At 39.2% G+C, this 26337-nt stretch overlaps 1 protein-coding gene across 2 annotated transcripts in view; it reads left to right on the forward strand.

Annotated features, from left to right (window-relative positions):
- Window positions 1–26337, forward strand: part of GALNT17 (polypeptide N-acetylgalactosaminyltransferase 17) — a 501153-nt gene that overhangs the window by 148441 nt on the left and 326375 nt on the right. For both annotated transcript variants that reach the window (XM_037003038.2, XM_037003039.2), the window contains exon 2: window positions 17373–17556. In XM_037003038.2, coding sequence (XP_036858933.1) covers window positions 17373–17556 — 184 coding nt within the window. The remainder of the gene's footprint in view (window positions 1–17372; window positions 17557–26337) is intronic.

Below are 26337 nucleotides of genomic sequence, written 5' to 3' on the forward strand. Positions count from 1 at the left end.
GCAGCCAGAGCCTGGGCCAGGCTGGAGCTGTGTGTTCTCCAGCTCCACACGCAGGGGGATGTTTGGCCAATGCTGGGTTGGTGCTGAGAGTAAGATTCAGGCCTTTGTTCCTTCTAGTCACAGAGCCATGCTGTCTGAGGGAGCTCTTCCTTAAGGCGGGAACTCTGGGAAAGTTCTAGATGCACGGACTGTCTTCAGTGACCTTAGGAACATTCTTCAAGCTTCTGGGGCCTCCTTTTCCTTCCTGGCTGAATGTGGATGGGTCCATTCTGAGGATCAAATTAAATAACTGTCGTCAGAAGATTCCAGAAAGTATAAAGTTCATAATACATATAAGACAGGTCATTTTGACTAAACCTGCAGTTTGGAAATTTATGGACAGTTTGCTCCAGAGGCCCTTGAAGCACCTAACAGTGATTCATATCTCTTGGAACTGTAAATGCTGCATGAACAGTCTGGTTAATGGGCAAAAATGTACTTCCAGTGTTCTGGGCTCCAGTGGGAACACACATCCGTAGACCTGTTCGTCATTGTTTTGTCTTCTAGGCAGAATCCAGCAGTGGATGACCATGTGTTATGGACTGAACATTTGTGTCCTCCCACAAGTCATCCATTGCAGCCCTGGCCCCTGTGTGATGGTGTTAGGTGGGGCCTCTGGGAGATAAGCAGGTGTGAATGAGGTCCTCAAGGCAGAGTCGCCACAATGGGATTAGTGCCCTTATAAGAAGAGGAAGAGCCACTAGAGCTTGCTGTCTCCATCCTGGGAAAAAGGCAGCTGTCTGTCAGCCATGACCAAGAACCAGATCTGCCAGCCCCTTGTTCTTAGACTTCCCAGCCTCCAGCACAGTAGGAAATAAATGTCTGTTGTTAAAGCCACTCAGTCTACAGGATTTTGTTATAGCAGCCTGAGCAGTCTAAGAAATCATGGAAAATTTGAAAATATGGTCAAGGAATATTGGGAAACATGCTTGAAGGAGTAGATATGTTTAGCCTGGGAAAAAGAAAACATGAGGATAATTCCTGATAAATTTTCAAAATATTTGAAAACCTTATGAAAGTGTGATCATCTGCATGACAGATATAGAAGAAAGAAGCAAGGCCACTGGGGAAAAGAAACAGATTTTTGAAATTTTACCTGCTTGACTTGTAAGCAAGGAATGCCCTACCCTGCAAGGTGGTGAATTCTTCCTTCCTGGAGGAATGCAGTACAAACCGGGTGTCCGTCTCTCTGGAATTCCTGCACTGGATGGGGGTTGGGCAGGGGAGCAGTTGATCTCTCCTTCCTTCCAACTTAAGATACAAAATTGGACTCCAGGTGCACTGTTGGCCTTCAGTTTATGGAAAAATTTTTCAGTTCTCTTCCACCAAGAAGCAGCTGAAGTAGTTGAACTTTTATGACTTCATTGAAGATGTTAAGCTTTACATAACCTTTGGACATCACGTCTGGGAAGCACTGAGGATATAGGATGGAAAATGTCAAAATCAGCATCATGATGCAGATGTCAACAAATGTCAAGATCATACTAATATATGAACTGGAAAAGCAATAATGATTTGATATGAGTTCATAAAGCAATGCTAACCAATTTCTAACATGTCTCCAGATTTCTGTGTCAACAGTAGAATGTGGTAATATATTTGGCCAGCTCAGCTTCTAATTCACTCATTCATTTGCTCATTAGCTATCCATTCCTGGGTACATGTATGAGGTGTTTACTATATGCCCAACCTTGTGTGGGACACAAAGATGTCTTCCTGTTTGCAAGAGACCTGTGCTCCTGTGAGTGAGCAGTCAAGGGACACATATGATATGATGTGAGCAATACTGTGGTTGAGATGTTCCCCCAGAAGAAACATGGGTTTTCTGGGTGGAGTAATATTCAGAAAAGGGTTTGCTGAGTTGTGTTGAGTAGCAAGGATGACAGGCAGAGGCAGTGAGGAGCAGTGACATTTTAGAAGCACCAGAAGAGTGTGGGGTAGCTGAAACAGAGGATGCGGCAGGAGGAGAAGCAGAGGACGAGGCTGGGCATGAGTCAGCTAATGAGCAGCTTCGTATATTGCATGAAGATTTTTGGATTTTTTTTCATATACAGTGGGAATGCACTAATAAATTTTAAACAAACAGAAATCAGTTTTGTATGTTAGAAAGCTTGCTTCAAAGACAGTGTTAGTTGACTGCAATAACTCAAGGAGGCGATGACTTCAGCATGAATTTGGGTGGTGGCAGAAGTGATGAAGAGGAGGAAAAGGTCAAGAAATATGTAAGAATTTGCACCAAGAGTCATTTGAGGAATGAGAGAGAATCCTCTTTCTCTTGCAGTAGTACTTCTGGGCTAGCTTTTCTGTTCCACTAACGTACCTGTCATTTCTTGTTGTTATCTCACTGTCTTAATTACTAGAGCTGTCCAGGATGTTTTACTAGCTGGCAGGTTAAGTCCTTTCATGGCTCCTCTTCACACATTTCACAGGTATCCTCCCTATTTATCTCTATCAACATGCCATCTTCCTGAAGCCTCCTCCCTCACCCAGTGCACATGGAAGCTTCCAGGAAGAAACCTGGAATAATTGTTCACTATTATGCTTATGGCGGCAACTTCCTGATTGTCTAGAAGTTTTTCCAAGTTCCACATGCTTTCACATTGTGTGAGATCTCCCTGGGACTCTGTGACCTTCAGGAGATGTTGGGCCTTCTCTGCAGAGACCCCCCTAACACACTCTCACCCAGTTGAAGGCAGCCCGTGCTCCATGCTGGGCTCTTCGACTCTGTGTGTGTGTATGTGTGTGCATGGGTGGTTTTCGGCATGCTGGGCATTGACTACCATGGTGATGAGGAGGTTTATGAGTTGACAAGGCACCAGATTGCATTTTGCTGCTGTCTCCATCTATTCTGGAGTTTGGTGTCTGTTGTGAGTACCATCCCTATTTCTGAAAGAATAATGCTGGTTATCTGTAAACTCATAAGTTCAAACTGTAACTGGGGAAAAAATTATACCTGTAGTTGTATGAAGGGAGGTGGGAAGGGAGCTCAGAGTTGATTTATAGCCTTGGCTTTTTATTTTTACTGCCACTGTGAAGCCTTGTAGCCTGGGCCAAATGGGAGACAGGCCCGGGTAGTGATTTAGTCCTGCTGAGAAGTTATCATATGTTCACCTCAGGATTTCTGGACTTCACATGAAACAGATGAAGCTGCTCTGTCATCCACATGAGACACACACACTACAGGGGAATTTCTAAAATTTCAAAAGTGGAGGTTATTTTTATTAATGTTTGGAAAACTGTACTGCCATTTGAAAAAAAATATCTTAGAGCCTTACCTTCAAGAATATATGTAAAATTTCCTTCTAGTCATCATGCAACTTAAATTACTATTGCTTTATTTCCTAACTTAATATTAGATAGGGCAGACCCCTCACTCTTCTTCTTTCAAAAAAGAAATCTACATTTTCTCACCTCTATGTTTTCTGTTTTGGAAACTTCTGGTATGTTTCAGAAAAGAAATCTCATTTGGAATTACATTAAACATGGAAATTGTATCTTCATAATATTCCTTCTTCTAATTAAAAGATTTATACATGTCTCACTTTTTATGCATCCTCACTTAAAGGGAATACTTCAGTAAAACTTTATAATTTTCTTCCCAATGATTAAATGTATTTCCTGGTGTACTGCAAAATTTGTTGCTGTTATAAACAGAATTTTAAAAAATATTATCCATTTTAGTTGGTTATTGCTGGAATACTAAACGCTCTTGGCACATGACCCTCTACATGATCCAGCCCACACGTGCTGACTGAGGGGCAGGATCATGTCTTGCCCCCTTTCTTTACCAGCCTACTAGAACTTGCTTCATGGACACGGCCATCTCCAAGGTCACCACAGACTTTTTTGGGCTTGATTTCCCTGTGACGGTCATCAGTGTAGACTCACTTCTTCCTTTATGAATATAAATACACTATAATATGTAGTCTTAATCCCTCTTCTCTTAGTAGATATTTTTCTGATGCATATTTAATTTTCTATCTCAACATCAACTATTCACTTTATAACATATGGCTCCAAGTTGAATCTACAGATCTTTATTCACCCATATATTCAACAGTGTTTAAGACTTTTCTATGTGTCAGACACTGGGGTGACCACACCCTTGTCCTTCAGGAGAGCACCTAGACATGGTGCCATGGGAGAAGTCTTCCCTTGGGGATAGGTAAGACGCTGTATCAGGATATCAGCAAGAAAAAAATATGATGCTCAGAAGGGATGGTTGAAGAGAGTTCAGCAAAACATTTAAAAAGGTTTGGGCAGAGTTAAGGGAAATCAAAAAGAATGACAAGGGATGATAAGTCACTCTAGGGCTAGCTCTAGAAGGGGAAGCTAAGGCCTGAAGAGAAGGGAGCTGTTAACAGAAGACAGGCTTAGCTGTAAGCCTGGGATAAACCTCAGAGAGGACTGCCATATAGCAGCTGTGCTGCAGAACGATGCAGTCTCTACCAAACCACTACCCAGTCGGGTGGGAGCTGGGAAGACTGAATACTTCAGCCTCTCTCTTTCCATCCATCAATCTCATAAGGGTGCCTCTGTTGGTTGAATGCAACCCAAAGCCAGAAGGCAAGAAAACCCTAAGTGTTGTATATGTCTGTCTGGTCTGTGTCTGTGTCTGCGTCTGTGTCTATGTCTGTTCCTTGGTCATGAAGCAGGTAAAAAGGGTGGAGGGTGGATCTGAAGAGAAACATGAAGGACATTTGGGATAGGTACTATGGGATGATGGACCTTGATTTGTTGTTCCTCCCTTTATCTTCAACTTCTTGCTGAACAGCACCCCTTGGCTGTCAGTCTTCAGCTAAAATAACTCAGGAAGCAACTCCTGAAGGAGAAGAAAGAAGTGATGAGGCCTCTCAGGCCTGGTGCCAAGTAGCCATGCCTCCCCTGCCTTCTTTCTCTCTTTGCTTCTTCTTCCTTTTGCCAGTTGGGAATCTCATGTCTACAAGCTCCTGTCAGTCTGAAGTGGCTGCAACTGTTTCTGGCCAAAGAGCAAAAGTCCTTTTCAGAAAATGACTCCTGGTGCATGGAGTCATCCCAAACTGTTCCAGTGGCAACTTTTCCCACCTAAGTGAAGACCAACTTGAGCCTTATAGGTGAACCTGAGCTCTTATTTATCTTTGCCAACAATTTCTAGAGCCTGCTAAATAAGCACAGTGAAAATTTTTGCTGCTTTGTTGAACCTTTCTGGCAGGTTAAATTGGGGGGAAAATGACAGCATGTGGACCACAGAACATATAATTCATCGTTGTCACATCACACTGTGAGGAAGGCTCTTCTTTTGAAGGTGCTAAGTGGGTGCCTTTCATAATGCCACAGAAAGGGGAAAAAATCTTATTGGGAATTGTCATTCCCTGTGTGACTTTGGTGGAATTAATATGCATTCCTACTCTTAATTTCTCTGCCATTTTATAATAAATTCCCTCCCTGGCCTCTCTGCCTGCCTTGGAAGGGCTGCCCATGAAAGCATGCTGGGCAAACACAGCTGAGATGCATTTTAACTCCAAGGTGGTATTTAATGATTTGGGGTTGGGAACTACCTATTTAGACTATAGAAAAGAAATGCTATGTCATCAAGAGAAGAAAAAGACATGCTAATCAAATCATATAGATGAAATAAAAGGAAGAATGAGATATTTTCCACTGACACTGCTGAGTTAAGTTGAAGGTCAGTTCTGCCCCATTCAAGGAGTCTTCCTCCTCGACCCTTGGACTCCATGCTGGTTAGAAAATTCCAGAAGACTGAATCTGTGGCTTGTGAGAAAAGGCAAAAAGTACTGGGAAGAAAATACAAGGTGAATGAGCAAAAACACACAAAATAAGGACACAAAACATGCTGCAAATAGTTTCTTTATCATCTTTTTTATTATGCAATGTTTCATACATTTCAGAGATCACATATACTTCAGGCAAAAATTATATGATGAATGCTAGTCATATCTATCTCCTGGGATTTTTACAATGGTGCATTACTAGGACCTTTGCAATCATTTGTGTGTCCCTCCCCAATCAGCATCTACTCTCTTTCTTGCGGTTTTATACAATTCCACTTCTTAAGTTTATATCTATAAACTATATGTTGAGCAGTTTTTGAAAGTTTGTATAAATAGATTTACATGTATTTTTGATGCTTGCATTTTGTTTTTTTGGGTTTTTTTGGTATCATTAACGTACAATTACATGAGTGATACCATGGTTACTAGACTCCCCCTATCATCAAGTCGCCACCATATACCCCACTATAGTTACTGTCCATCAGTGTAGTAATATGCTGTAGAATCACTACTTGTCTTCTCTCTGCTGTACAGACCTCCCCATGCCCTCCACCCCCTACATTATGTCTGCTAATCATAATGCCCCTTTTCCCCCCTTGTCCCTCCCTTTCCACCCATCCTCATCACTTTTCCTTTGGTAACTGTTAGTCCATTCTTGGGTTCTGTGATTCTGCTGCTGTTTTGTTCCTTCAGTTTTTTTCTTTGTTCTTATACTCCACATATGAGTGAAATCATGTGGTACTGTCTTTCTCCACCTAGCTATTTCACTGAGCATAATACCCTCTAGCTCCATCCATGTTGTTGCAAATGGTAGGATTTGTTTTCTTCTTATGGCTGAATAATATTCCATTGTGTATATGTACCACAGCTTCTTTATCCATTCATCTACTGATGGACACTTAGGTTGCTTCCATTTCTTGGCTATTGTAAACAGTGCTATGATAAACATAGGGGTGCATATGTCTTTTTCAAACGGCTGCTGCATTAGGGTAAATTCTTAGGAGTGGGAGTCCTGGGTCAAATGGTATTTCTATTTTGAGTTTTTTGAGGAACCTCCATACTGCTTTCCACAATGGTTGAACTAATTTACATTCCCACCAGCAGCGTAGGAGGGTTCCCCTTTCTCCACATCCTCGCCAACATTTGTTGTTGTTTGTCTTTGGATGGTGGCCATCCTAACTGGTGTGAGGTGATATCTCATTGTGCTTTTAATTTGGATTCTCTGATGATTAGCGATATGGAGCATCTTTTCATGTGTCTGTTGGCCATCTGAATTTCTTCTTTGGAGAAGTGTCTGTTCAGATCTTCTGCCCATTTTTTAATTGGATTATTTGCTTTTTGTTTGTTGAGGTGTGTGAGTTCTTTATATATTTTGGATGTAAATCCTTTATTGAATATGTCATTTATGGATATATTCTCCCATACTGTACAATGTATTTTTGTTCTACTGATGGTGTCCTTTGCTGTACAGAAGTTTTTAGTTTGACATAGTCCCACTTGTTCATTTTTGCTTTTGTTTCCCTTGCTCGGGAAGATACGTTCATGAAGACATTGCTCATGTTTATGTTCACGAGATTTTTGCCTATATTTTTTTTCTAAGTGTTTTATGGTTTCACGACTTATATTCAGGTCTTTGATCCATTTTGAATTCACTTTTGTGTATGGGGTTAGACAATGATCCAGTTTCATTCTCTTACATGTAGCTGTCCAGTTTTGCCAACACCAGCTGTTGAAATGGCTGTCATTTCCCCATTGTATAACCATGGCTCCTTTATCATATATTAATTGACCATATATGCTTGAGTTTATATCTGGGCTCTCTATTCTGTTCCACTGGTCTGTGAGTCTGTTCTTGTGCCAGTACCAAATTGTCTTGGTTACTGTGGCTTTGTAGTAGAGCTTGAAGTCAGGAAGCATAATTCCCCTGCCTTATTCTTCCTTCTCAAGATTGCTTTGGCTATTCGGGGTCTTTTGTTGTTCCATATGAATTTCAGAATTATTTGTTCCACTTCATTGAAGAAAGCTGTTGCTATTTTGATAGGGATTGCAATTGAATCTGTAGATTGCTTTTAGCAAGATGGCCATTTTGACAGTATTAATTCTTCCTATCAATGAACATGGTATGTATTTCCAATTGTTGGTGTCCTCTTTAATTTTTCTTTAGAGTGTCTTGTAGTTTTCAGGGTATATGTCTTTCACTTCCTTCGTTAGGTTTATTCCTAGGTATTTTATTTTTCATTTTGTTTTACACTGAGTCCATTAAATTCCTCCATTTATCTGCAAGCCATTCATTGTCATTGCTGGATAGTATTCCTTGTTATGAGTTTACTACCATTTGTTTACCACTCTTCACCCTGTGTCAATGCTGAGTTTTTTCTTCCTACAGAATTTTCCTGGACACAGCATTTGTGTGTGTCTTGGGTATTGAGAGGAATGACTTACTCTGACTCCATTACTTTTGGATAGTCAGATAGTTAATCCTTCTGAGCCTCCACTTCTTCAGCTTTAAAGTGATCATGGTAATATCCATTCTGCGTAATTGAAAAAAGGTTATAAAATCATTAAAAACATTAAAGGCTAAAATAGTCATCAGTGGGTGGACTGAAAAAGTGGATTTATAAGACAAGCCAGAAGCCTAATCACTTGGTTCATATTGGGATGTTTCTCCATTCCTTTGAGTCTCATTTCCTTGAAGTTTAGGCTTCAAATGTAGCTTCTATGAGAGAGCATGCATATAGAGCAGACAAGAAAAAAGTTTTGAGGTATGCACCTCCTAACTATAGATTTGGTGGAAATATGCAAGAGTGATGTGGTCCTGAGCATCTGAGCATTGTCTGTCTTTCTCTTTCTTGCTGTTCAGCATCCCTCCCTAACCCTTCACTGCTGGCTCTTTATTGTAGTATGACCCCCTCCATTTTGATAGCTGCCAGTCTCATGTTTTTGCCCACCTCTGCCATCTGAACTTCTAGTCTCATGAATTTCAGCTCTCCACTGGACATCTGACCCTCTCTGAATGTCCCATGGATGCCCTTAGACCACATTTAGAGAATAGATCTCATCTTCTCTAGCCCTATCTTTGCAAGTGGTATTACCACAAGTCCTCACGTGGGAACTCCAGGCTTCCCTCTCTTTCACCCTAACACGTCTGTCTCCAGCTTTGTGATATTATCTCTTAAATATTTCTCAAACCTCTCCTCTCCTTTGGATTACTACTACCACTAAAATGAGGCTCCTACCATCTCAGCAAGAGCCCTGGAACTAATTTCCTTATCTGTCACAGAGCTGCAGAGCTCAGGCTTTATCTTCCTTTCAATCCCTAACTATATCCAGAATCCAGATCTGTCTTCCTTTACCTGGCTTGGAACTTTAACCAAGTTACTAAATTATCAGACTCAGCATCCTCATTTGGTAAATAGAGGTCATAGTAACACCTTCCTCAGGAGGATATTAGGAAATTAGGTGAAACATTGATGGAATATATGGAAAACACTTAGCAGAGTACCCAGCACATAGTAGATGCTCAATACATGGTAGTGCCTGGGGGTCTGTCCTTGTGCTATCTCTACCTTCTGGGTAACATTTATAAACCATGCCTCGGATCTGGTTACTTTCCTTCTCCATGCTTTGGGTACCTCATCACTTATAGATAAAAATCAAACCTCAAGGGAATCACGGCCTGAAAATGACTTCTGTGGGTTCCAGGCACTTTGCCCTCACAGGTTTCATCTTCTATTAAAAAATTGTATTAAAAATTGTATTTTATGACTGTGTTGTTTTTATTTTAAAAGGAATTTAAACACATTCCTGGGCATCTTCAAGTATTCTGGGCCCAAGGCACTGTGTCTACTGTGATGAAGAGATAAATCCTTTCTAAAGAGAATGTGTGCATTCTCCCTCAGTCTCTCTCACTCCTCAGTCCAGTCTTGCTGAAGTTATTCCCCCAATACCTTTTATTTTTCTGTTGGTTTTCCCTTCCTCCCTCCCTCCCTCCTTTCCTGTCTCCATCCTTCTTTCCCTCCGTCCCTCTCTCCCCTTTCTTGCTTTCTTTTCTGTGTTTGTACACATCACTCATTTTTGTTATTCTGTGTATTATTGCTTTTTTTGGGTTTCTTCTCTTCTTTTTCTAACTTGTTAGGTTAGATGCTTACACACTAATTATCGCTCTTTCTTTTTTACCCCTATATATACTAGGGTTATATAGTTCCATCCAAATATTGTTTTAGCACTATCCTACAAGTTTTGAGATGTACTATTTCATGTTTTATCAATTTCATGTGTCTTCTAATGGCACTACAACTAATTATTTGACCCGTGATTATTTTAGAAGTCTTCTTAATAAAATTATCAAAGTGGGTGGGTTTTTGAGGTATTTTTATTATTGGTCTCTGTTTTTTTTAGATTTTTATGTTCAAAGATAATCTGTAAGATAGGTTGAGGTTTGTCTGTGTTCTGTGAGTTGCTTAAATGTTTCATATATTTTAGTGAATAAATACTTATAGAAAGTCAGGTATAGGGTCCATTAGAACAAGTTTGTTAATTCTATTGTTCAGTTTTCCTGTATGTTTGCTAAACTGTTGTCCGTCTGATCTATTGCATACTAAGAGTTGTTACTAATTCCCACTCTGATTGTGCATTTGTTGATTTCTCCTTGTAATGGAGGCTAAAAGTCTGAAATTAAGGTGTTAGATAATCCATACTCCCTCTGCAGGCTGTAGGAAATCTTCCTTCCTTGCCTCTTCTTAGCTTCTAGGAGTTGCTAGCAATTCTTGGCATTCTTTAACTTGCAACCTGTATCCTCCAATATCTACCTCTATTGTCAAATGGTCTTCTTCACTTGTGTGCCTGTATCCCTGTGCCAAAATTTCTCTCTTCTTATGAGGACCCTAGTAATCTTAATCTGAATACATATGCAGAGACCCTACTTCCAAGTAAAGTCATATTCACAGGCTTGAGGTAAACAGGGCCACTCTTCAACCCAGTACTTTCATAATTAAAAATTATGAAACATTTAAGACATACAAAAGGTCTCATGTCCTGTGCATTTCTGAGCTCTAAAACTCTAGCCTTTCATTAATGAGCAATCCTTCCTTCACCCCATCCCAGAAGATACAGTCTTAACTCTGATTGTAACTTACTTCTGGGAGTTTCCTTTTCTTCTTGAAAGCTCAACTATGTATTTAAAATATTTTAAAAGTTTTTTTATTCAGCATTTCTAGGTATTTTGCTGGGAAGTTCTCATATTATTTTAGCTTTCCACCTTTTTGGAAACAGAATCGTCTATCACAGTGGGTGTTTTTAAACAGCTTTATTGAGATATTTTTTACATACCATATAATTCACCCATTTAATATGTAATTTAGTGGTTTTTAGTATATTCACAAAGTTGTGCAAACATCACCATAGTCTAACTCCACAACATTACTATCAGCCAAAAAGATACTCCATATACATTAGCAGTCACTCCCCATTTTCTCCCAAATCCCTGCAGCCCTAAAAGATATTAATCTACTTTCTGACTGTAGAGGTTTGTCTATTCCATACATTTCATATAGAGTCACACAGTCCATAGTCTTTCCTAAACAGCAATGGTTTACTTGGCATAACGTTTTCAAGGTTCATCAATGTTGTAACATGCATCACTACTCTATTCACATTTTTATTGCCAAATAATGTCTCTTGTATGAATATACCACATATTGTTTATTCATTCATCAGTTATATTCATTCTAGCTAATAAGAATAATGCTAAATGGACTGAATGCACCAATCAAAAGACATATAGTAATAGAATGGATAAAAAAGCAACACCCATCTATATGCTGCTTACAAGAGAATCACCTCAAACCCAAAGACATACGCAGACTAAAAGTGAAGGGATGAAAAAACATATTTCATGCAAATAACAGGGAGAAAAAAGCAGGTGTTGCAGTACTTGTATCAGACAAAATAGACTTCAAAACAAAGAAAGTAACAAGAGATAAAGAAGGATGTTACATAATGATAAAGGAGTCAGTCCAACAAGAGGATATAACCGTTATAAATATGTATGCACCCAACACAGGAACACCAGCATATGTGAAACAAATTCTAACAGAATTAGAGGAGTAAATAGAATGCAATGCATTCATTTTAGGAGACTTCAACACACCACTCATTTCAAAGGACAGATCAACCAGACCAGAAAATAAGTAAGGACACAGATGCACTGAACAACACACTAGAACAGATGGACCTAATAGGCATCTACAGAACTCTACACCCAAAAGCAGCAAGATACACATTCTTCTCAGTGCACATGGAACATTTTCCAGAATAGACACTAGGCCACAAAAGAGCCTCAGTAAATTCAAAAAGATTGAAATTCTACAAACCAACTTCTTATATCACAAAGGTATACAACTAGAAATCAAGTGTACAAAGGAAACAAAAAGACTCACAAACACATTGAGGCTTAACAACATACTCCTAAATAACAGTGGATCAATGACCTAATTAAAATAGAGATCAAGCAATATATGGAGACTAATGAAACAACAGCACAATGCCCCAACTTCTGTGGAATGTAGCAAAGGCACTTCTAAGAGGAAAGCATATAGCAACCAGGCCTATTTAAAGAAGGAAGAACAATCCCAAATGAATAGTCTAAAGTCACAATTATTGAAACTGGAAAAATAAGAACAAATGAGGCCCAAAGTCAGCAGAAGGAGGGACATAATAAAGATCAGAGAAGAAATAAATAAAATTGAGCAGAATAAAACAATAGAAAAAATTAATGAAACCAACAGCTGGTTCTTTGAGAAAATAAACAAAATAGATAAACACCTAGCCAGAGTTATTAAGAAAAAAAGAGAATCTACACACATAAACAGAATCAGAAATGAGAAAGGAAAAATCACTACGAACACTACAGAAATACAAAGAATTATTAGAGAATACTATGAAAAACTATATGCTAACAAATTGGATAACCTAGAAGAAATGGACAACTTTCTAGAAAAATGCAATATTCCAAGACTGACCCAGGAAGAAACAGAAATCTAAACAGACCAATTAAAAGCAATTAAATTGAATTAGTAATCAAAAAACTACCCAAGAACAAAACCCCCACAGCAGATGGATTCACCGCTGACTTTTGTCAGACATTAAGAGAAGACATAATATCCATTCTCCTTAAAGTTTTCCAAAAAACAGAAGAGGAGGGAATACTTCCAAACTCATTCTATGAAGCCAGCACCACTCTAATACCAAAATGAGGCAAAGACCCCACAAACAAAGAAAACTACAGACCAATATCGCTGATGAACATAGATGCAAAAGTACTCAACAAAGTATTAGAAAAACAAATTCAAAAGTACATAAAGAGGATCATACACCATGGTCAAGTGTTATTCATCACAGGGATGCAAGGATGGTTCAACATCTGAAAATTCACCGACATCATCCACCACATAAACAAAAAGAAGAACAAAAACCATATGATCATCTCCATAGATACTGAAAAGCATTAGACAAAATTCAATATCCATTCATAATAAAAACTCTCAACAATATGGGTATAGAGGGCAAGTACCTCAACATAATAAAGGCCATATATAACAAACCCAAAGCCAACATCATACTTAACAGCGAGAAGCTGAAAGGGTTTCACCTAAGATTGAGAACAAGACAAGGATGCCCACTCTCTCCACTTTTATTCAACATAGTACTGGAGGTCCTAGCCATGGCAATCAGACAACACAAAGACATAAAAGGCATCCAGATTGGTAAGGAAGAATTCAAACTGTCACTATTTGAAGATGACATGATATTGTACATAAAACCCTAAAGAATCCACTCCAAAACTACAGAACTAATATCTGAATTCAGCGAAGTTGCAGAATACAAAATTAATACACAGAAATTTGTTGCATTCCTATACACTAATGATGAATTAGCAGAAAGAGAAATCATAGAAACAATTCCATTCACAAATGCATCAAAAAGAATAAAATACCTAGGAATAAACCTAACGAAGGAAGCGAAAGATTTATACCCTGAAAACTACAAGACACTCTTAAGAGAAATTAAAGAGGACACTAATAAATGGAAATTCATCTCATGTTCTTGGGTAGGAAGAATTAATATTGTCCAAATGGCCATCCTGCCTAAAGCAATCTACAGATTCAATGCAATCCCTATCAAAATAGCATTCTTCAATGAACTGGAACAAATAGTTCTAAAATTCATATGGAATGACAAAAGACCCCGAATAGCCAAAGCAATCCTGAGAAGGAAGAATAAAGCAGGGGGTATCTTGCTTCCAACTTCAAGCTCTACTACAAAGCCATAGTAACCAAGACAATTTGGTACTGGCACAAGAACAGATCCATAGACTGGTGGAACAGAATAGAGAGCACAGATATAAACCCATTAACCCAAGCACATATGGTAAATTAATATACAATAAAGGAGCCATGGATATACAATGGGAAAATGACAGCCACTTCAACAGCTGGTGTTGGCAAAACTGGACAGCTACATGTAAGAGAATGAAACTGGATTACTGTCTAACTCCATACACAAAAGTAAACTCGAAATGGAACAAAGACCGGAATGTTAGTCATGAAACCATTAAACTCTTAGTAGAAGAAAACTTAGGCAAAACTCTTTGGAGTATAAACATGAGCAACTTCTTCATGAATATATCTCTATGGGCAAGGAAACAAAAGCAAAAATGAACAAGTGGGACTATATCAAACTAAAATCTTCTGTACAGCAAATGACCCCACCAGGAGAACAAAAAAGACATCCTATAGTATTTGAGAATATATTCATAAATGACATGTCTGATAAGGAGTTGACAACCAAAATATACAAAGAGCTCATGCACCTCAACAAACAAGGAGCAAATAATCCAATTAAAAAATGGGCAGAAGATCTGAACAGACACTTCTCCAAAGAAGAAATTCAGATGGTCAACAGGCACATGAAAAGATGCTCCATATCGCTAATCATCAGAGAATCCAAATTAAAAGCACAATGAGATACCACCTCACACCATTTAGGATGGGCCACCATCCAAAGACAAGCAACAACAAATGTTGGCAAGGATGTAGAGAAAGGGGAACCCTCCTACACTGCTGGTGGGAATGTAAATTAGTTCAACCATTGTGGAAAGCAGTACGGAGGTTCCTCAAAAAACTCAAAATAGAAATACCATTTGACCCAGGACTCCCACTCCTTGGAATTTACCCTAAGAATGCAGCAGCCCAGTTTGAAAAAGACGTATGCACCCCTATGTTTATCATAGCACCGTTTACAATAGCCAAGAAATGGAAACAAACCTAAGTGTCCATCAGTAGATGAATGGATAAAGAAGATGTGGTACATATACACAATGGGATATTATTCAGCCATAAGAAGAAAACAAAGCCAGCCATTTGCAACAACATGGATGGAGCTAGAGGGTATTATGCTCAGTGAAATAAGCCAGGTTGAGAAAGACAAGTACCAAATGATTTCTCTCATCTGTGGAGTATGTGGACAAAGAAAAAACTGAAAGAACAAAACAGCAGCAGACTCACAGAACCCAAGAATGGACTAACAGTTACCAAAGGGAAAGGGACTGGGGAGGATAGGTGGGAAGGGAGGGATAAGGGGGAAAAAGGGCATTACAATTAGCAGACATAATGTAGGGGGTGGAGGGCATGGGGAGGGCTGTAAAACAGAGAGAAGACCAGTAGTGATTCTATAGCATCTTACTATGCTGATGCACAGTCACTGTAGGCGGATATGTGGTGGGGACCTGATAATGGGGGGAATCTAGTAACCACAATGTTGCTCATGTAATTGTATATAAGTGATACCAAAATTTTAAAAAATTGAAAAAATGAATAATGCTCCTATGAGCATTTGTGTACAAGTTTTTGTGTTTGCATACTTTTTCATTTCTCTTGGGTGTTTATATGGGAATGCAATTATGGGTCATATTATGAAACTGTGCTTTGGTATTTTGAAGAACTGCCACATTATTTTCCAAAGTTAGCTGCACCATATTACATTCCCACTAGTAATGTTCTATCACAAGTCATTTTTAAAACCCAGCACACTTGTTTGTACTTGACACAGGACGAGTTCTTGTAGACGTTTGGGCAGGATGAAGGTAAGGTTGTTGGAATGGTTGTGACACATTGATGTGGAATGAGCGATTAAAGACCAAGAAGCAGGTAGGAATTGTTGGGAGTAATCTAGTTCTCCTCTGATTGTAACTAACTCTATTGGGATGGTGGCAGGAAGAAAAGATGACTGGATCCCTAAAGAACATAGTGGACAGTGGAAATAATTGTCAGGCACACACATGATGCTTGCCTGAGACCAGCTGTGAGATGCTTGCCCAACATTTGCTTTTTGATCTCAGTATCACAGAAAATAAATGTCTGCTTTCAGAGAAGCAGGAATGTCATGTTATTATGTGGTGGAGCACCATCCTGTGCTTGGAACACATCTGTTGGCCTTTGCCTTACCTGGTGATGGCATCCTCAAAGGTTTGCATCCCCCTTGGCTCTGTGGGCTGTCTACCGTCTAAACTAAGCAAGCTGTTTTCTTCTCTGGTCTGTGTACTCCCTGCCAGTGGCAGCAATGAGACTTTTGTGGATGAAGTGTGTGTATGTGTGTTGTGCACACATGTGTCTTCAAGCATGCCTTGGTTTGTGCTGAGTAGCTTGAGCAATTGAAATGGCAAAAATGAATGAGAGCCCTTAACAACAAAATTTTTCTAGCCAAGAAATAAAACCTCTCATAATGCTAGGATTTAAAAATTGCCCATCAAGTTGTTTATCATATGATGGAACAATACATATAAAGCTGCCACCATCCTGGGACCTGCAGTTGCTCAGTGAGGTTTGTTACAGAGGCCTCCTGCTCTATTGGCATTGTTATCACCCTTACGGGGTTTTTTCTCTGTGATTTATCTCAAACATTTTGTATTTCCTCCCTCCACTTCAATGAAATTTGAATAAAACTATTAGGTAAAGAATGGTGTCAGACTATTACATCCTTTAAACTCATGATAAATCAAGCTGTAAGTAAACCAAATGAAGGACAGACGCCTGCAGTTCAGCAGTTCCTGGCACTGGCTGTTATTACCCTGTGTTGTACCTGTATCTCCTGAAACTTCTAGTCCGATGATTTCCTTGGAGAAGGGAGAACAGGTGTGGATGAGAGCTCCAGGTCTGCCTCACTTCCTGTGTCCTCCTTGGTCTGCGTTTCACTAAGTGAGGCAGTTTCTCTCCTTATAGACAGACTCCCGTCCATCCAGTTCCCAAAAGGGGGGAGAGGCTCCTCATTAGGAACCAGACTTAAGCCAGAACTCAGTTGCCTTGACATTCTATTCAATATCCATGTGTTCAGGGCATATTCCTGAATTGATACATTGAGGAATATGATTTAAAAAATGGATGATTTTTTTTCTGTGACAGGTCATGTTAAATTTGTTAAAATTTTCGCTGAAGCTCTATCTGAGCTTGAATGACACATCCTGATGTGGTGGTTTTCAAATAATTGTTTTTTCCCTCCTTTTTCTAGGCTTATCCAAATCTCTTGGGCTCATTGAAGGTTATGGTGGACGGGGCAAAGGGGGCCTTCCTGCTACCCTTTCCCCCACTGAGGAAGAAAAGGCCAAGGGACCCCATGAGAAGTACGGCTACAATTCCTACCTCAGTGAAAAAATTTCCCTGGATCGTTCCATTCCAGATTATCGTCCCACCAAGTAAGTTGATTCAGTCATGTGGAGGAGGGTGCTGTACCACATGGATGGGTGCAGGCCCAGGCCTGTGGCTCAGTTCTGTCATGTAACTGGTAACTAGCAGGGAAGTTTTATCTTAGTCTCTTCCACAGTCAATAAACTGAGTACTGTTGATTATGAAATATTAGCTAAAATGAAATATTTAGATCTTTATCAAAGTAATCCAAAGCATATAGGAAGGTCCTCAATACAGAACAGTCTTAAATAGAAAACAAAATCATAATGCTCGCAATACTGAGAGGCAGCAGTTGGTTAAAATATTAGTTTGTTGTCTTTGAGTCTATTTAATCTAAATAAAATTTAAAAAATAAAATGAAATAACAATACACATACATACATACATACATAAAAAACAAAAATCACCATGGTCTCATAATGTAGAGATAGTAGCCAGTAAAATCTTAATATATTTTGAGTCTAGTTTCCATACAGATTATGAGCACTTGATATATTGTTTTTGTCCCTTTGCATTTAATATTATTCCATGAGCATTTTCTGATATTATTATAATCATTATTTCCATTGTTGGGAATTTATTTTCAATTTTTCAGATTTATAACTGACATTTTGATGATGATCTTTCCACTCAAATCTTATATGTATTGATTTGATGTTTGTTTTATTAATCCACACTTCTAAAAGTATAATCCTTAGGCCACATTGTAGGACTACTCTGGAGGCTTTAGATATATACTGTGACAGTTTTCTTCAGAAACTTTATAGTAATCTCTGCTCCTACTGGAAGTTTACTTGACTCTTCCAAAACTGAGTACTAGCATTTAAAAATGCTTTGCCAAGATAATAGATGAGAAAGTACATGTTTCAACTTATACTGTTTTGTTTGAGATTCTTACCTTTTGAACAGCTTATTTGTATCTTGGTTGTCTTATGAAAGGTCTTTGGTCTGTGTACTCAGATTTAAGAATGATTTATTTTCTCCTTGTGTAAGAGAGAAAAGAGATTGGTCATAGAATCAAAATGCTGCAGGAAAACCTGTTTTCTAGGCAGGAGTCTGTCTGCCTTGGTTTCTCAAACAGATTCTCTGTTTCCTGTTAGATTTGTAGTGTCTCTCTTTTTCCATTTAGAGTGTGCCCTTACTTAGAGTAGCTTATTTCTTTTTCTAATGGATTTTGTACAAAATCAGTTAAATATCCTGGTTACTGAGTAAAATAGATTGAAGATAAAGAAAATTATCTTAAATAGATTTAAAATTGTAGCATTAACCAAAAAACCTGTTAAATCTCTGTCTGCCTAATAAGCATATATTCATTTTGATTCACTAGGAAAACATACATCACCCCTGTTGGAAGCTGTTTTGTGTTCCTGGACTTTTGCTCTCAAAAACATCTGGCTGTTTTCATTCCTGGTGCTCTCTGATTATCCTTTTTTATTTGGATGTCAGCAAATAAAGCCATATTTTTTGCACTCCTATGAGAATGAAAATGCTTACAACATGGGGTTTACTGGAAGTAGGTCTGTTGGACAAATACCAGTGAATACCTATTATGTGCCAGATAATTTTCCCCATGCAAGAGGCGAAAACTGGTTAAGACAGTTCTTGCCTGATTCCTTCTTGTCTAGGGAGGAGACAGACATGCAGGAAGGTTCAGCACGGTGTGGTCTGAGTGCTGTGTCAGGCTAGGGATACACACTGCATGTGCAGAGAGGATCTGGGAAAATTTCCTGCTTGAGGTTAATTTTGAAGGATCATCAAGGATTGAAAAATTGACAAGGGGAGAGGGATAAGGATGGGCCAGGCAGTGGAACAGCAGCAAGAGCAGAGGTGGGGGTGCAAATAAAAACATGGGCTTCTCAGGTAGGAATGTATAGCTCAATAGTGCTCTGTAGTGTAGCATGTGTTCTGAATTTACCACTTCTGTGTGGTCCCTTCTGAACCTTTCCTAAGAAGTTTTGGAAGATGGAAAAAGGATGGAGGAATGATAACTGACCTAGCAGACGGGGTGAGGCTGAGACCCACCCTCCTGCATGTGATGAGAAGTGGTGATAAGAGCAGAAGAATGAAGCCTAGTCACACCTTAGAACCCTGAGACTCAGGAATTGGAGGTGCTGATGCTGGATACTTCTGATGGCTGGGAGAGAGATTTGAATAGAGGGATTGCAACTATATTCCCAGATCCATTCTTCAACTCCATACAGCCAGAGATTGTCCTTCTCTACCTGGTGGAATATGGGAGGTCTACTCTCTAGAGAAGGTGAACTCTGGGCTTTAATTCATAAAATGTAGCCTAGGGCAGAGGATAAAACAGATCACTAAATGAGGACACTCTCTGCCTCATAATAATACCCAAACTTCTATACCCTCATAGTCCAGAGTTTGAAGAATCCACTCTAAGAAAACCATCCAGACTAAGAGAAAAGCCAAAAGATCTGATAGTTGCCCCCACCCCCAACGTGGCTGGGTTCTGCTGATTGACTGTTAGTGAGGTGTGCCTGTTGTAAAGCTTCATTCATAGGTGTCTTACTCTAAAATAAGAAAGGGGAGCCAGGATCCCCAGACATCTCAGGGAAGTCTCTATTATAAAAGGCCTTAACAAAGACAATAATGGAAAAGGAATTTGGAGGAAACAGAGACTACAAACTTTAAAACTATAATTAGTGACTTAGATCATGGAATGTGTTGTTTAATCCACAAAACAAGAACAAAATACTATGTTAAACTAATAATCAGAAAATTTAAAAGAAATCTTGGAAGTTAAAAATAAGATAATTCAATAGAAGTTCGGAAGATAACATTGAGGCAATCTTCTGAAAGATTGAAAAGGAAAGAAAAATAAGAAGGAAAAGATTAAAAAAGAATTCGATCAGGCCAGCAGACTATCAGAGAGAATAGAGAAAGCAGAGAGAAGAAAATTGTTAAACAGATGATACAAGAAAATTTCCCGTAACTATAGAACATGGGCTTTCAGATGAATGAAAAGAAAAAAATAATTAAATCCACACCAAGAAATGTAAATATAAAATTTAAGAACAACTTGGTTGAAGATACAGTTAGTATGATCTTTCAGAGAGAAAATGTGGATCAAGTACAGTTGCTATTGATTTCTCAGTAGCAGAGCAACATTGAAAATGAGAAGACAAATTTAAAAAATTTTTTCAACTTAGAACTTTCTGTAGTCTGTCATAGAATACTTTTTACCAAGAGCAAGTATGAAATAAATACATTACATATATGTGTGGCCTCAACAATATTACCTTCCCTACATCTGTTTTCAAGAAGTTACTCAAGAATATGCTACAGTAAAACAAGGGAGTAAAGAAAGAATGAGAATAACAAGATTGAGGAAATGGGATTACAACAGGAGAGTCCTAAAGGCTGATAAAGGGATGTGCTAGGGTAACATTGCAGGGTGACAGATGTGTAGTAGGCCAGGAGATCAGCCATTCAACATTGAAACAGGAGGGTGAAGGAGGTATATCTCCAAGGGGGCCTAGGAGACAGAATTATTTGATTACCTAGTGTTTCTGACAGCTTTAAGACTATGCATATAATTTAGATATAATTGACATACTTTATATTAGTTTCAGGTGTACAACATAATGATTCAATATTTATATACACTGTGAAATGATCACTACAGTAAGTTTAGTTAACATCTTTCACCATACATGGTTACAGACTTTTTTTCTTATAATGAGAACTTTTAAGATCTAATCTCCTAACAACTTTCAAATATACAGTATGGTATTATTAACTACAGTATCCATGCTGTGTATTACATCTGCAGGGCTTACTTATTTTATAACCGTAAATTTGTAGTTTTTGACTCCGTTTATCCATTGATCCATCCTCCACCCTCACCTCTAGCAACCACCAGACTGTTTCCTGTATCTGTGAGCTTGTTTTTTTTCTGTTTTTCAGTTTCTGCATATAAAATCATATGGTATTTGTCTTTCTCTGACTTATTTCATTTAGTATAATGCCCTCAAGGTCCTTCCATGTTGCCACAAAGGGCAAGATTTCATTCCTTTTTATGGCTGAATAGTATTCGTTACAGATATATACCACATTTTCTTTATCCATTCAGCCATTAATGGAGACTTCAGTTATTTCCATATCTTGGCTATTGTAAATAATGCTGCAGTGAACATGAAGGTGCAGATATTTTTTCAAATTAAGGTTTTTGTTTCCTTTGGATAAATACCCAGCAGTGGAATTGCTAGATCATATGGTAGTTCTATTTTTAATTTTTTGAGGAACCTCATACTGTTTTCCATTGTGGCTGCATCAATTTACATTCTCACTAACAGTGCATCAGGGTTCCATTTTCTCTATATCCTCACCAACACTTGTTATTTCTTGTCTTTTTGATAAAGCTATTCTAACAGGTATGTGGTTGTATCTTATGTGGTTTCCATTTGTATTTTCCTGATAATGAGTACTGTTGAGCATCTTCTCCTGTACCTGTTGGCAATCTGTTTTGTTTGGAAAAATGTCTATTCAGATCTTCTTCCCATTTTTTAATCAGAATTTTTTTGCTATTGAGATATATGAGTTCTTTATATCTTTTTCAGGTTTTGATTTTTTTTCAGTTTTATATTTATCAGATGTATAATTTGCAACTATTTTCCCCATTCAATAGATTGCCTTTTCATTTTGTTGATGGTTTCTTTTTCTGTGCAGATGCCTTTTAATTTGATGTAGTCCTACTTGTTTATTTTTGCTTTTGCAAAATTTTGCCTTTGCAAGATTTTTTTTCCATTCTTTCAGAAGTTTGGGACTAAATCAATGATAGACACAGGAAAAAAAACTTGCAAAAAAGCAAAGAAATTATTAGATACAGAGAAAACAAAAATTCCTGAAGAAAGGATGTAATTCCATACATTCTGTGGCTCAGCTGTGAAAAGTATGTAGTTATGTAAATGTAAATATTGAATATTTAATCACAAATTATGGTATAATATATTGGAAGAAGGAGGAAGTAAAATGTGTGTGTCAAGTGTAGGTAATAGAAAATTAAATTTTCATTTTCAGACACAAAATCAATTGAAAATGTCTAAAATTTAAACATCAAGTAATAGTAGCATAATTATTGTTTTTAGAAACATGGAGAATACAGAAGTGGAATGAGACTGTATACATTTTAATAAAATAATTTTAAGTAAGCAATAATGTAAATCTATACAAAATATTAAGCACAGGATGGGAAGGATGGAAGTTAGTGGATGAAAGAGTTGGAGAATCAGGTTGAATGACCTGACCACAGTTGCCTTTTTTCATTATTCTGGCTGCTATATGAAGGATGAATTTGAAGGTGGAGTTAGAGATGAAATTGAGAGCTTGCCTATAGACCATATATGGTAACCAGAAGCACCTTTGTAAATTCTGGGCTCCACAGCAAAAGTTACCAAATTAACCTCTGTCAATTACGAATTAGTCTCTGCCATCAATGAGTGGCAAGAGTCTTGCCTGTAGAAACTGTTTCTCTGATATGGGAGCCCTGGGGATACAAAGGGAGGCCACTGTCTGGAGCATGGCAGTTTTCTTCCTTCTTCATGCCCAGGAGAATTTATCCCGCCAGGGGCAAGATCCCTCTTGGGAAACTCCCAAAGAGCTCTCCCTAGTTTAGTGGGTTTAAATTGGCTAATTTCAGTGCAGTTTTATACAGAACCTCAAGTTGCTTTAATACATATTGTTTTATTACATATAACTCTTGAGAAAATAATTTCTCTTGTAAATAATGAATGAATTTTCAGGTAGTAGTGGGATTAACTATTTGTTTGTCATATTTAATGCAAATAGATGGCAAAATATTGTCTTCCATTTTACTTTAATTATGTGATTTTTCTTTTCTTGCACTGGACAAGTATTTTAAAATTGTATGAATTCCAAACAGTCAATTTTTCCGGTTTCATTCCTCCACCACTTTAAAGCTAAGAGAGAGATCATCCCTCAAAATACTTAAAAATATTCCATTCTATCTTGTGTTGCTTTTCCATGACATATTTCACTCCTTCATCTACCTAGAATTTATTTCAGATTATAGTACAAGGTATGTATCTTTTGTTTAAAATGTATGTCATTTTTTTCAAAGTAGCTTTTTAAAAATAATTTTTGTAAATAGCTCTTTCTTTATTTGGAGATGCTAAGTGTAATACATGTTGTGCTTTTCAGTGGATTTGTTTCCTAGTCTTTATGCTATTCCTTTGGTGTATAGTTCCCTTTTTTCTTTTCCTTTATTTCATTGTTTTTTAAGAATTATTAAAAATTTCTGACTGAAGTCTTCAATCTGCTAAGCACTGTACTGGCAACATGGAGAAGAGCGAGGCATACCTTGGCCCCGAGGAAATCGGAGAGAATGGCGGAGGCAGGGGACTCTTCACAATCCTTTGGGTTGCTTGCAGAGGGCCTCAGAAGTTAAGATAAGGGAATGAGCAGCACTGGGATATTCAGAGGGCAGCACAGAGGTGATCTGGGTCTTAATGGTGAGCTGGAATTTTTCATCTAAGGAGAAGGTAGAGCATTTACAAGGATAGCATGTGCAGGAGGACTAGAAAGTCCTTGGATTTCAGGATAAGGGAACAGCACAAAAACTTTTGGCTGGAACAGAGTTTCCAGGATAGATATGGAGGAAGAGAGGTTGGAGGGGAAGTAGGAGGCTGGCTTATGAAGTACCTCATACTACCAGCCTGTGTTGGGGCAGGGACTTTATTGTTACGGACAACAATGCAAAACTTCAGGCAAGAGGGTACCTCTTTAAAAGATCCCTCTTTAGGGGCGGAGCCAGGATGGCGGCATGAGTAGAGCAGTGGAAATCTCCTCCCCAAAACACATAGATCTATGAAAATATAACAAAGAAAACTCTTCCTAAAATAGAGACCAAAGGACACAGGACAACATCCAGACCACATCCACACCGGCAAGAACCCAGCACCTTGTGAAGGGGATAAGATACAAGCCCCAGCTCGGAGGGACCCAAGCGCCCCTCCCCCCGGCTCCTGGCGGGTGGAAAGAAACCAGAGCGGTTTTTTTTTTTTTTTTGGTGAGTGCTTTTTGGAAGCCTTAAAGGGACAGGGACCCCAGTGCTAGGGTGGCAGGGCAGCAGGACCGGTGAGCGGGTGCCTGGGACCGGTGCCTGAGGACAAAGAATATCGCGCGTTTTCCCCTTTTTTTTGTTTTTTTTTTTGGCGAGTGCTTTTTGGAAGCCTTAAAGGGACAGGGACCTCAATACCAGCGAAACAGGGCAGCAAGACTGGTGAACAGGTGCCTGAGACTGGCATCTGGGGACAAAGAAAATCATGCATTTTTCCCAATACTAGGGAGGCAGGGCGGCGGGACCGGTGGGCGGGAGCCTGGGGCCGGCGCCTGAGGACAAAGGAAATTGCACGTTTTCCCCTTTTTTTTTTTTTGGCGAGTGCTTTTTGGAAGCCTTGGAGGGACGGGGACCCCAATACCAGGGAGGCAGGGCAGCAAGACCGGTGGGCGGGTGCATGGGACCGGCGCCTGAAGACAAAGAAAATCGCGCGTTTCTCCCTTTTTTTTTCTTTTTGGCAAGTGCTTTTTGGAAGCCTTAGGGGGACAGGGACCCCAGTGCCAGCGAGGCACGGCAGCAGGACAGGTGGGAGGGTGCCTGGGACCGGCGCCTGAGGACAAACAATATTGTGCGTTTTTCATTTTTTTTTTTTTTTGGTGGGTGCTTTTTGGAAGCCTTGAAGGGACAGGGATCCCAGTGCTAGGGAGGCAGGGCAGCAGGACCGGTGAGCAGGTGCCTGGGACTGGCAACTGAGGACAAAGAAAATCGTGCGTTTTTTCCTTTTTTTTTTTTCTTTTTCCTCTTTCATTGTTGCTATTGTTGTTTTGGTTTGGAGAGTGCTTTTTGGAAGTCTTAAAGGGGCAGGACAGGACACTTAGACCAGAGGCAGGGAATCTGGGGATCTCTGGGCACTCTAACCCCCTGGGCAACAGGGAGCACAGAGGCCCCTTACGGAGATAAATAGCCTCCCGGCCGCTACCCCTCCAATGGGGCTCCACCATTTTGGAGGAGAAGCCCCAGCCAGACCACACCCACAGCAACAGTGGAGATAAACTCCATAGCAAATGGGCAGGTAGCAGAAGCCCTGTCTGCACACAGCTGACAAGCATAAGCCACTAGAGGTCGCTATTCTCCCAGGAGAGAAAGGCCACAAACCAACAAGAAGGGAAGCTCTTCCAGAGGTCACTTGTACCAGCTCTGCAAACTAACTCTATCACCATGAAAAGGCAAAACTACAGGCAGAGACAACACCTGAGAAGGAGACAGACCTAATCAGTCCTCCTAAAAAAGAATTCAAAATAAAAATCATGAACATGCTGACAGAGATGCAGAGAAAAATGCAAGAGCAATGGGATGAGATGCAGAGAAAAATGCAAGAGCAATAGGATGAAGTCTGGAGGGAGATCACAGATGTCAGGAAGGAGATCACAGAAGTGAAACAATCCCTGGAAGGATTTATAAGCAGAATGGATAAGATGCAAGAGGCCATTGAAGGAACAGAAACCAGAGAACAGGAACGTATAGAAGCTGACATACAGAGAGATAAAAGGATCCCCAGGAATGAAACAGCACTAAGAGAACTATGTGACCAAGCCAAAAGGAATAATATTTGTATTATAGGGGTACCAGAAGAAGAAGAAAGAGGAAAAGGGATAGAAAGTCCCTTTGAAGAAATAATTGCTGAAAACTTCCCCAAACTGGGGGAGGAAATAATCGAACAGACCACGGAATTACACAGAACCCCCAACAGAAA

The sequence above is a fragment of the Manis javanica genome, chromosome 10 (genome assembly GCF_040802235.1).
Source record: "Manis javanica isolate MJ-LG chromosome 10, MJ_LKY, whole genome shotgun sequence".
NCBI classification, from domain to species: domain Eukaryota; kingdom Metazoa; phylum Chordata; class Mammalia; order Pholidota; family Manidae; genus Manis; species Manis javanica.